The sequence below is a fragment of the Mercenaria mercenaria genome, chromosome 1 (genome assembly GCF_021730395.1).
Source record: "Mercenaria mercenaria strain notata chromosome 1, MADL_Memer_1, whole genome shotgun sequence".
Taxonomy (NCBI): domain Eukaryota; kingdom Metazoa; phylum Mollusca; class Bivalvia; order Venerida; family Veneridae; genus Mercenaria; species Mercenaria mercenaria.
The window spans coordinates 10,400,778-10,413,825 of record NC_069361.1 but is presented as its reverse complement, the minus strand read 5'-3'; the positions used below and the strand labels follow the sequence as shown (position 1 = coordinate 10,413,825).

Genomic DNA, 13,048 nt, shown 5'->3' with positions numbered 1-13,048 from the left:
TCGCTCAAAGATCTTAGATACAATACTAAGGATAGAAACTGGACGATAATTCCCAACATCCGTCTTATCATTCTTTTTGTACAAAGGCACTACACGAGCAGACTTAAGTTCATCAGGGACAGTACCTTGTATAATTGACAAGTTTATAACATGTGAAAGTGGACCAGCAATAATAGAGGCCGAGTCTTTAACAAAACGTGAGGGAATCCCGTCTAAACCTGTCGCCTTATTTGGACAAAGATTGTTTAGGTATTTCAAAACCTTATTTTCAGAAACAACTGAAAATGAAAAACTATCAGGCTTTACACCTTTAGAAGAATAAAAATTAAAAACAAAATTCATACCAAAATTATTAACACAGTTTGGTAATTTGCTCACAAGTTTATCTGCAACAGAGGTGTAAAATGAGTTAAATTTTTCTGCCACCTTAAGTTTATCAAAACAAATGTTACCATCAATGGTCAGACCAATATTACTTGAGCACTCATTATTCTTACTTGGTAAACCTAGATCTTTAAGGCTTTTCCATAAAGACTTAGAGTCATTTTTATTGTTTTCAAGAGAAGATTTAAAGAAGTTCTTTTTTGCATTCATAATAACAGTATTAGCCTTGTTTCTCGAGGACTTGAAAAGATTAAAGTTTTCTTCAGATTTGACATTTTTGAAATTATAAAAAGCCCTATCCCTAGCCTTGCCTTAATACATTCTAGAACTTCAGAGTCAACCCATTCTTCAGTTCTTTGTTTTATGCGGACAGATTTTAGAGGAGCAATGGTATCTAAAGTAGAGACAAAAATTGATTTAAAATTATTCCAAGCACTGTTTACATTATCACAATATAAAACTGATGACCAGTCAGAACCCAAAAGAGACTGTTGAAAACTTTCTTTATTATAATGCTTTAGAGAACGAACAGTAGCAGTATTATGTTTTCCAATAAATTCACGTGAAACTTTCCTGGTACAAAATGTCATCATATGGTCACTAACACAACAGTCAATTACACCACTCTGTGAAATATTTTTAGGATCTGATACCAAGACCAAATCAATAGTTGTAGAAGATGAAAGTGAAATTCTTGTAAAATTATTGATTATTTGTTTAAGACTAAACATATCACACAAAGATTTCAAACTCCTTACTAGAGGACACTTGTTTTTAGCTGACACGTCTGTATTAAAATCCCCTAAAATGACTGTTTCTGATTTAATCAGAGATACACTGGATAAAAATACTGATTCTAAAATCTCATAAAAGTTAGACTGCTTCGGAGGTCTGTATAAAACACCACATAAAATCGGTTTCGTTTTTGGAAGTAAAATATCAATAAAAGTTCCTTCAAGCTCCTGATGATTCAAATCGTCTCTGTTGTTGAAAGCAATGTCTTTACGAATAAAAATACAAACTCCTCCACCGTGTCGATTTCGATCTTTACGTTGGATGACATAACCATTAATGGCAACTTCCGAGTCGAAGACTGATTGATCTAGCCAAGTTTCCGTTAGCAACAGACATGTCGCATTGGTATTAACCAATACTCCAGCAAGGTACCATTATCTATGTGGCATTCACAGAACAACAGTACTGTTATCATGAAGAATTCACCAAGCTTTTATAGATTTATGAAATAAGAGAGACAGTGGAGATAATTTTGTCCTGCTTTTTGTTTACTTTACTCATACAAACAACGACCTACTGAATGCATTTGAAAGTTTGTTCTTTGCTCTTATACTAAGGATATTTGGAATTTGTAGGCAATTGAAATAAGCTACTTATAGCTTGAAATAAATGGTTGAAATTTGATATGTTAGATTTAGAATTGAGGGAAGTATACATGTCTTGTTATTATTTATGATGTTTTAGTGGACAAAATATGTGTCAAGGGTTTTTTAGCTCAATGAATGACAGATTGATAAACTGTGATATCTGTTGGTTTAAGTAATGAACCTTTAAACACTACTTATGATGTTACTAGATTTCATACTAATTTTTTTTATATTTACAGTTTTGAGACAAAGTATCTGCATGAGAGATGTGGGGCTATATTACAGAGATACTATGACAGTAAGGAACATCAGAAGAAACAAATACAATCTGGAGGGTAATGTCAGATATGATTTGTTGAAATTCATACTGTCGGAGGGTAATGCAAGATATGTTATTTTGTTTAAAGTGATACAAGTACCAGCTGATGTTCAAAAGAATGGTTCCTATCATGCTGTCTGGTTCTGATTATCACTTCCTTCAGATGATGTCAGTATTACTTAATTTTGGTAGATATTGCCAGTGGTCACCACCTGTAAATGTTTGTTTATAATAGAGAAAGACTTATGAAATGAATGGCAATTTTATGATATTGGCCTACACATTGCATACTTTTATCCTTCTGTTTCAGTATGATTTGAACTCTTCAAAAGGCTTGGGAGTTGCCATGTTTAATGTCACATGTTCAGTTTGTAATAATTTACAATTTGCTGAAGTGAAATATTCTCCCTCCCCCTCATTCACACACACCAGCAATGAGAAGAATGCTTTAATGGCACTGGTTCACTTGTTCATAGTTTATTCTATGTACAATAGGTCATTTCAGACTTGTTAAAGTACACTGATGTTGAAATTCACTTGATATACAATCTTGCAGAGTAATATGAAGTTGCTAGGGACTACCTTTAGTTATATTACATATTTACAGACTATCCGAGTTGCGTAGAGATTTACAAGCTAAGATAGCCAACGTGAATGTGAATATCAACATTGGGCCAAGCGTAGAGAATTACGGTGGGGAAACTTTCCTTTCACAGGAAGTCTCCATAAATATCCTACAGGAAACAAAACTGGCCTTCAAAAGATGCCAGATGGTAAGGAGAAACATTAAATAGTTTATTGTATAGATTTATGTTCTTAGTTAAATTTGCCTAACTTTGCAGTCTTTCCTCACTTTCATATATGCTCATGTATTTGTTATTGGAAGAAGATTTTTCACTTCATGTAATGTTTGTAGGTGTCACTTTGCATACAGTATGTTTACTTGATATTTTACAGCTGTCTGGTAGTTCAGATGTTCCTGGCAATGCAGTGAAGATCCTGGATATACTCATCAAGTACCTGGTTTTAGAACACATAGATTATGCTATAGAAGTAGGCCTTCAAGGTAGGTTTGGTCTAACCTTAACCTTAATATGTTCTCAACAAGTACTTAGTTACATCAAGTTTTAGACCAGTAATTATCCTGGCAAAGATTATTTTGCATATGTTAACCATGTTTTCATGAGGAGAATCATGAAAAGTCAATGATAGGTATAAAATTTAAAAATCAACACTTTAAATTACACTTTTTCAAGAATACTTTACAATATTAAGGATCTATTACATAATTATGCCTAGACTTGACTTCTTCCAGCAAAAAATTGCCTTATACATACACTTATCATTGGTAAACATTTTCTTTGGTCATAGAAAATAAGTAAGAATTTGTTAAGTTATACACTTTATAAAATAAAATTTACAAACATGTTATTCAGAATAATTTTCCAAGAACCACTGAGAAAAAATGTAATTGACTACCATTACCCAGAAAGTTTTGGGTAATTCATTGAATACAGTATAAAGTGGTCCCAGTAATCTTAGTATTAGTTGGGACATTAGATACATATACCAGAAGTTAATCACTATGTTTGAATGTTTTAGGTATCCCTGTAGCAGAACCAAAAGTGGCTCCTCAGATATACTTCTTTGACACAGTATCCCAGGCAAACACTCTCTTCCATTTGTTTGAAAAGCAGTTCATGGACAGTGCTGTACCTTTATTTCTGTAGGTGTATCATGTTTTATTTTATTTTGAAAAGCTATCTCAAGTGTATGAAAACGATTTATTGTAGTTTCTTGAAGACTTTCTTGAAAAAGATAATCCACAAAGTAAAGGATGTGTATGAAGAAATGATAAAATTATCAACAATTACTTAGATGCAAAAATGATAGATGCAAGAATGATTAAAGAAGGATAGCTTTTGAATTTTTGCTCAGCTGTTTGAAATTTTTCAAATAGAGCTTTTGTTTTCACGGTCCTTGTTACAAAAACTTTGCATGCAAGCAGGTTTCTCTACAAGTTTTTGGCCAATCGCTGTCAAATTTCACATATACCTTTGTCATCATCAGGTGATCCGTATGGATAAGTTGCCTAAATCTAGCTTTCATTTTGTTAAAATTTTGTTCCTTTTTAACATAGAGATTTTTCAAAGTGTTGTGGCATCATGAGATGACTTTACATGGCAGGTTTCATAATGTTTATAACTGGTTTACATTATTGGCAAAATTAGGCACTTTTTCAGCTTAGAAAATTGTTTTGTAAGCTAGTATTAGGTGGAAGGGCTTTAAGTAGTCAGTGTACTGTTGAGTAAGTCGCTGCAGATACTTCCATTTGTGGAAACCATCCAGCTGGCTTGAAGAATGTTGATGATAAGACCAGGCTTCCTGTCTACACATTAAAGGCATGTTGAGCCTCCCCCCTGCAAATAAGATGGAAAGTCAAAACATGATCTTAGCTGTAGGACTAACACAGTATGAAGTGCAGCACTACTGGTATTCAAGTAAAGATGTGAATAAGTACAAAGCTGTTAAATTGATGCAAGCTTAATATTATAGATTTACACTTTACCTTTATAGGTCAACTCCTCTTTATGCTGACTGCCTACACAGGAAGAGAGATTTAAGGGATAACATGGAGACAAAGATAGACACAGGTCTGGAGAGGGCCACAGCCTCTATATGTGGCTGGGTTAAATATATCCTCGCTTCAGAACAGAAGAAAAATGACTTCAAACCTGATGATGACTCAGCTCTCTTACAGATGGGAACTCCGGTATTAAAGTGTTAAACATAGTTTCATTTAATAGAGTTTAGTTTTGACTTGAAATCTTGTAATTTTGGGTGAAGGGTTTCCAAAGGTATCCAATTTTACAGTTAGCTACTTTTATTCTGTGCGCATATAATAACAATTAGGCATAGCAGCCTTAAAGTATAAAGCCATGCATTTGGTCTGACATGTGATGAGTATTTGCTGATACCATTTTGAATGTTGTTTTACTTTTGCATTACATGATCAACACAATAAAAGTTATTCTGCTAAGGTCGTAGTTTTGAAAAAGATAGTTCTTGAAAAACAGTAAAAATCCTTGGAAGTCCTTGAAAAGTACTTGAATTTTGTCTCAGATGTTCTGTATGAATCATGAACTACAAAACTTCATTTCAGTGCAGTTAAGTAATTTTATGGTATAAGATCATGGTTTTGTGAGAGACTAATAATTTCTTCCAGGTAACAGTAATTTTTCTTCCCCAATTTGTTAAGTTATAGCTCTGTTACTATAAGCCCTTACCCTGCTAAATTTCTATAATGAACTTGTCTATCTTCCAGTTTGGACAGTACCATTAACTGTTAAAAGGGGTGCTTACCAAAAAAGATACTGGCTGAATAGCGAACAGTGCAGATCATGAACAGACTGCACAGATGTGCAGGCTGATCATGATCTACATTGGTCGCAAAGGCAGAACCAGTCGTGTCCAGCATGGTAAGGGTTAGATATAGACAAAGTTAACTAGGTCCCAACTTGTAAACATGTTTTTGCCCCAGATCTCGGACAGGATAAAAGCTTGAAGGCTGTAGTATATATTAGTCCAGAATTTGGGGTTGGGTTGGGGTTTAAAACCAAACATGTAAACACAAGTTATTAGTACTGTTTTGTCTTTTTACAGGCGTCTAAAAAGGTAGTTAAGTTTTTGAATGAGCAGCATCAGTCAGTTAGAGATAACCTAGATGGGAAAAATGTAGAGGCATTGTTACTGGAGCTAGGAACCAGGCTACATAGAATATTGTATGAGCACCTGTGCCAGTTCACATATAATTCTTTAGGTAAGTTTATGGATAGACTTCTTAACTCCTTTAAGCTTTGAGGCATCTATATACCCTGAAATCCCTTAAATAAGCCGGTCTCGAAAATAAGCCATCATTTCAATACAGGAAAGAAAGGCTCATAAATTAGCCGCACTCAAAAATAAGCCGTCCAATTTTTTGTATCAGACTCGGTAATAGTATCAATGACTTTGTTAGGACACCATATAAGATAGCAAAAGTTACGAACATGTATACAACAGATTTATTTTCACATATAATAGCAATAAAACATACTTTGGAATAAAAACACTTAAAACAATGCAAGTTGTGCTGATTTTTATAACTCTGGACAAATTAAAACTTTAAAAGCAATAAAATTCCTGTCGTAAACACTTCTTGTCACGTCAGTTCTACTAAATAACATGACCGGTCTTTATAACACAATGCAGTGTTTATCGCGTATTGTGTGAGTTATTCATACCTGTAGGGCGATTAAATAATAGGTGTATTTGTTTGTTGGGCAACACAAAACATTTTAATGGGTAATTATCTGTTATAGCATTGGCTTATTTTCATTAAGAAATTGTAACAAAACAGGTATGTCAGAAGTATAAGTATTTACCAATGTTGATGTTTTTACTAAAAAGCAAAAAATATGATGTCCATATCTTCAGTATTTCGGTTCTCGAAAATATGCAAGTTTTTAAACCGTTTCTGATTATATGCACTCAAAAGTTCTCCGGACTCAAAAATAAACTAGTCTCGATAACAAGCCACCAAGTCCCTACGAAAATTTAAAATGAGCCGTGGCTTATTTTCGGGATTTCAGGGTACTTCATATATCATGTCACATCTTTCAATTAATGTTGTACATTGGATGACTTTTTATACTCTTGTTTTAAAAAAATAGGACACATCATGGAATGGCGTTGTCCATCTGTCTACTTACATTTTCCATTTCTAGACTCCAAGTTAGAAAGTATAATAGCTATAGCTTTGAAACTTTATGTTATGACTAAGCATTCCTATTGTTTTTGGGGTCAGTAGGTCAAAGGTCAAGGACACAGTAACTAGGAGACTAAAAATGATCTACAGACTGTATGTCATAAAGTAGAGTAGCTACAGTTTTCAAACTTTACTGAATGACTAAGCAGCATTACTGGGGGAGGATCCCTATTGTTTTTTGTTCAGTAGGTCAAAAGTCTAGGTCATAGTGTTCTGGAGACTGGAATAGTTTCCAAATTCGTATATTGTTCAATTATAACATCTACAGCTTTAGAACTTAAAACATTGACTAAGTACCACTAGAGGAAGATCCCTATTGAGTCAGTGGCTTAAAGGTCAAGGTCATGGGCACCTGACTTAATTTCTGATGATTATTTTTGTTTCTGGGCTCTACGTCACAAAGTGTATTAGCTACAGGGTTCAAATGTTACGCGTTTCTTTAGCACCACTTCAGGAGGATACCTGATGTTTTTTGGTTTTGAGGTATATAACTCATCTTAGACATGCAAAGAAGAAAAATCAAAGGGACATAATTCTTTGGATATTTTCTCTTTGTGTGTATTTCATTTAATATTCAACTGTGAACTAGATTGCTAAACAATGTCTGATTATACTGTTCGCTAAAAATATAGAACATCTGGAACAGTCCAGCTTGGAGTCGAACCCAGGACCTAGCACACCAAAGGTAGACACTTTACCATTCATTTATCATGTTACACTTAGTGGTTATTGCAAATGCTATGTTAGTTATATGTCATTTAACATGTATTGGATATTTCAGATTCTGTGTTAGTTATCAATCATTTAACACTGTTTATTTCAGGTGCTATGTTAGTTATCTGTGATGTAAATGAGTACAGGAAGTGTGTGAAGGAGTTTGGGTTACCGTTGGTTTCACAGCTGTTTGAGAAGCTTCATGCACTTTGTAACCTTCTTGTTGTTGTACCAGAAAATCTCAAACAAGTCTGCAGTGGTGATCAGCTGGTAAGAAAACTGATTGTTATTGATTTATTTTTTAGCCCGACAATTCAATCTGCGCCGATGTTCCATTTTGGTTAAGTTTTTGTATTAAAGCTGGTATCAGTAACTACCAATGGAAATGGATTGAAACTTCACAAACTTATTTACTGCAATGAAGAAATTTTGTATAAGTTTTTGTATGTAAGGTAAAGTATATCTTTCAAAAGCCCTGTTTGGATTTTCTTGTCAGATTTTAAAACATATTTGACAAAGATTTAGACAGCTGATAATATGCTTGTTGTAGGGGTGACTATTGAGGCCAATTTTGACTATTGCAATACTATTGATATTGCTTAAAAACTATTGCGATACTATTCTATTGCAGGTTACTATTGCGATACTATTGCAATAGTTATCGGCCATCATATTTTATACAGTAAAGCTACCAACTGGCATTGTTACACAGTGTAACATATGGCACTGTTTATTATTGCTGTTAACACACATTGAGATGTTTGTATAACTGAAACGGACAGAAATAATTCTAACATTAAATATTTCTTGCCTTCCTAGGCTTTGGAACAATAAGTAAAACAATAAACCTATGCAAGGTATACTCAAACGAATCGGCCATTTTGTTGCGAATGTCAACATGTTTAATAACCCAAAGCATCGAAAAAGACGAAAATGAACGGATCGGATTAAGGTGTACCATCACTAAATGAAGGGCCCTACCGAACAGTTTGCTGTATAATACAAATAGCCTTCTTTCTCCATGTCCATAGTACATTTTCTCATCTAAAATTAACAGGTTATTTAAACATATTTAATTCTAAGAAACTAAATTTATTAATTATCTCCCAGACTTCTCAGTCCTTTATGGTAGTTTAATTCCGTGAGGGTAATTATTGTAATGGAGACGTAAACATTTTCCGAGGCGCAAATGAAAGCTGACTCTGTTTCTTTGTTTATAAATTATAAATTATTTCTGTATTTACTAAAATTTCAAAACTATCGAAACTATAGATTGTTGAAGGAACTATCGGCGATTGTTATTGGATCGTGACTTTTCTATCGATGCATGCTATCGGGACACTTAGTATCGCAATGCATCGATAGTTCGATGTATCGTTACACCCCTAGCTTGTTGTGGTTTTAAGTTACAATAATCATTGTCTGGGTATCAACTATATATATATATAAATAACCTTCATTTGACAGAAAGTCAACATATATAATATCTATCACAGACTGCCAGTTGTAAATTAACTTTATGCTCTGATGATATATTTGTTATAGGCTGGCTTGGACAAGTCAATCTTGCTGTCATTTGTTCAACTGAGAGCAGACTACAAAACAGCCAAACTTGCCTCCCTCTTGAAGTGATCTACCTGTAACCATGGAAACACATCAGTCTAGTCATAGCACCTGGGAGTAATTATACCTGAAATAAATTGTTAGAGGCACACAAGGGATGAAACTTGATATGTTGGAAAGGCCGACTGAAGGTCCCTTACCATCACTTTGTTTAAATCTTTGAAAAGGGACTTTAAGCTTGATATTCTTATTTTATAAGATGCTTTTTTGTTGAAGAGTAATAGGCATATACTTCATCTAAAAATGTGTTATGTATATCCTTAACATTCCATATTGTGACTGTGCTGTCCATGCAATGTTGCAGGAGAGGTCATTTTTCTAGTCGCTTGTCTATATTGTACAGTATATTCAGGTTATAGCAAGCTCCTTGGGACCAGCAGAATGTGTTTGTTATATCCAGAGTTTGTTATAAGCATATAGCTAAAAAAAGTAAAAAATTTATAACATTTCCTTTAAATTTAATGGCTGGAAACTTTTGATTGGGATGGTTTGCTGACATGTAACACAGCAGTCGTAAATCGTCTTACATAGTTATGTTCCGGTATATTTTATAGTTGTGAGAAACTTAACAACAGTGACATACTACTCCACTAAAGCTGCCTGTACTTGCGTCTGAAGTTTTTGATTATAGCATGGTTGCAGCATGTTCATATTAATGCATACATGTATATAGTAACTAAAATCTGATCATTATTGAATATCAGTAGCATATAATAAAACTCAATGCTTAATTAAATGTCCTGATCATTGGGTTTAGATTAACATATTATTTCAGTGTATTTTTTAACACTTGGACATTAAGATGTGTTCCTTATATCTGATAAGTCATAAGAATCATGTTTGCTGTATCCATTTTATTTTGAATGGAACAAATAATGGCTAAATCGGGACATTTGAAATTGTTTCATATAACCTAAATTTATTAAAATCATGTTTGTTATAGGTTAAGTTAAAAGTATGAAGAAGTGATAATTTTTTCTCCTTTTTCTGTCTCCTGTGGTGAAGTTGTCAGGTTTATTTTGGTAACTAATCTATGAACATAATTTAAGTTGTGTTTAGCTTTAGCAGTTCACTAAACTGGCTCATAGTGTTTATTGGTATAATATGTTTCCCAGGTTTCATAACCATCTAGCTTGACCCATTGACTGAGTAATTACTCCTGAATTGCATCTCTATTTGAATGAAAACATAAACAGTTCTTCTCCAATGTTCACAAAACTTGGTGAAAATGCATATTGGCATATTATCTTGGACATGTTCAGGATTTAGCTGGATAATCTTAATTGCTGTGAACATATGGATCTTGAAAGAGTCGGAACGAAAAAAAATGCAAACAGTTTGTGCAATATGTAGAGTATTTTAAAAGTCAAAGGTAATTTGCTGTGATGGGTATATTCTAACAGTTTCAGCACTTGAAGTAATACATGCCTGATATTGGGAATTAAGAAAGTTTAGTACTGAAAAATGTCAGAAATATTATTTTAGTAAGTCATCTGAAGAGAAAATAGAAAAAAACTTTTCAGTATCCCAGACATCCACAAATACATGAACAGTTAATGATACTTTTCATTTCAGATTGCAGTTGTTTTTAGTACAAGGTTTTATGTAAATGCATATTTCATTTAAGAAATAATATATCTCATCTAGTGATTTGTCACTGAATAAAGTCATTGTTTGGAGTTCAGATGCGAAGGAATTATATCATGAAGGCACAGCCCAAATAATATAATAATACGCATCTGAACGACAATGGTTTTATTCATGATCAGATCTCTAAATGAGATATATTATTCTGATTCTAACATGTTACCAAGGATTTTAAAGTACATTCTTGACAACATTCATTATATATTTGCCTTTTTTCTGTTGGTTTCTTTTCCAGCGCGCCGCTATGCTGTTTGATGCTATGACGTTATAATTGTGATGTCAGAAAAAGAATTGTTGTTTAATAACACACAGTTTTCAGTCGTCTTTGTTTAATAGGAAAATGGAACAGGTCGTGTTAGAATATACTGTAACATTTATCTTTGTTAAAACTAAATATGTGTTATTGTGAATTTATATATTGAATTGATATGAAAGTATATTCCATGTTAAAGTTGATTTTGTTGTTTATATGTATTGCTATTGAAAGATGTATAAACTATTCAAAGGTATTTTGCCCTCAATAGATTGGAAAAGCAATATCAGTCAAACAGGGACAGCTATTATTTTGCTTGGTTGCATCCTGTGCTTTCAAAGGATCTTTATATAGCTTTTATTATGCCCCCGAAGGGAGGCATATTAGTTTTCAACTGTCCGTCCGTTCATTAGTTTGTTCGTTCGTTCGTCACAACGTTAACTTTTTGCATGAAGGCAATTTACTCACGGACCACTGCACCCAGGACCTTCAAACTTCACATGCTGATAGTACTAATTGAGTACACGACCCCTACTGACTTTGGGGTCACCAGGTCAAAGGTCAAGGTCACAGGGGCCAATGTTAACTTTTTGCATGAAGGCACTTTACTCGTGAACCACTGCACCCAGGACCTTCAAACTTCATATGCTGATAGTACTTATTGACTACACAATCACTACTGACTTTGGGGTCACCAGGTCAAAGGTCAAGGTCACAGGGGCCAATGTTAACTTTTTGCATGAAGGCCTTTACTCGCGAGCCACTGCACCCAGGACCTTCAAGCTTCATTTGCTGATAGTACTTATTGAGTACATGACCCCTACTGACTTTGGGGTCAAAGGTCAAGGTCACAGGGGCCAATGTTAACTTTTTTTGCATGAAGGCACTTTACTCGCGAACCGCTGCACCCAGGACCTTCAAAACTTCAAATGCTGATAGTACTTATTGACTACACGACCCCTATTGACTTTGGGGTCACCAAGTCAAAGGTCAAGGCACTGCGGGGGCATTTGTCACCATTAGTGACAGCTCTTGTTTTTAATGATCTTACCATGGTGGAAATAGTTCAGCAAATCATTCCTACTCTTAAGTGTTGTTATGCTTTCGGTAGGCATGTTATAATTATACAAAATAATTCCCATCCTATAGGATAGGACAGTTGTTCATTCTTAATACGTGAACAAAATACACAGACAAACATTACTTGTTTGGAAATTATATTAGACCCATTGGGTCCATCTAGTTGTTAAAATCAAGGAGAAATTGGAATAAATTTATGTTAATTCATTGATAGGAAAGCTTTAACATCAGTTCAAAATTTATTTCCCAGATCTTGTAATGGGCTTGATCTGATGCCTTTCTGAATACAGTGTGATAGATCAGTTTATCAAGTGATATATGACATCTCCTCGTGGGTGCCATAAGCCTGAACTAGAAAAGGTTAAAGTCATGTTCTTTATATCTTTGTTTTTATGGCGTACTCTGCCAGATTGCTTCTAGAAATTTGATGTATTATTGACGTGCAATAACATTTATTTATAAAATGTATATTATCATTTAACATTAATTATTATGTTCATTTCTACCATAGGTAAATAAAATTATAACTAATCACCATTTGTTTTATTATTTTGTGTTGCCATGAATAAGCGTTTCTGAAGCACAGTCAGATATGCTGCATGGGCTGATTACTGAAGCAAGACCTGATAAGCTCCATAGGTTAAATACTGAAGCATGGCCTTATAAGCTCCATGGGTTGATTACCATTTAGCATGGCCTGATAAGCTCCATGGGTTGATTACTGAGCCACAGCCTGATAAGCTCCCTGGGTTAATAACTGAAGCACGACCTGATAAGCTCCATGGGTTGATTACTAAAGCATGGCCTGATAAGCTCTGTGGATTACTGAAGTAAGGCCT

At 34.2% G+C, this 13,048-nt stretch overlaps 1 protein-coding gene across 1 annotated transcript in view; it reads left to right on the top strand.

Annotated features, from left to right (window-relative positions):
* Positions 1 to 12,746, top strand: part of LOC123545011 (exocyst complex component 5-like) — a 35,697-nt gene extending 22,951 nt beyond the window's left edge. Inside the window, exons 12-19 of the mRNA XM_045331221.2 lie at positions 2,006 to 2,101; positions 2,693 to 2,858; positions 3,043 to 3,151; positions 3,688 to 3,811; positions 4,663 to 4,858; positions 5,749 to 5,905; positions 7,716 to 7,876; positions 9,152 to 12,746. Coding sequence (XP_045187156.2) covers positions 2,006 to 2,101; positions 2,693 to 2,858; positions 3,043 to 3,151; positions 3,688 to 3,811; positions 4,663 to 4,858; positions 5,749 to 5,905; positions 7,716 to 7,876; positions 9,152 to 9,238 — 1,096 coding nt within the window. The 3' untranslated portion in view covers positions 9,239 to 12,746. The remainder of the gene's footprint in view (positions 1 to 2,005; positions 2,102 to 2,692; positions 2,859 to 3,042; positions 3,152 to 3,687; positions 3,812 to 4,662; positions 4,859 to 5,748; positions 5,906 to 7,715; positions 7,877 to 9,151) is intronic.
* The last annotated feature ends 302 nt before the right edge of the window (positions 12,747 to 13,048 follow it).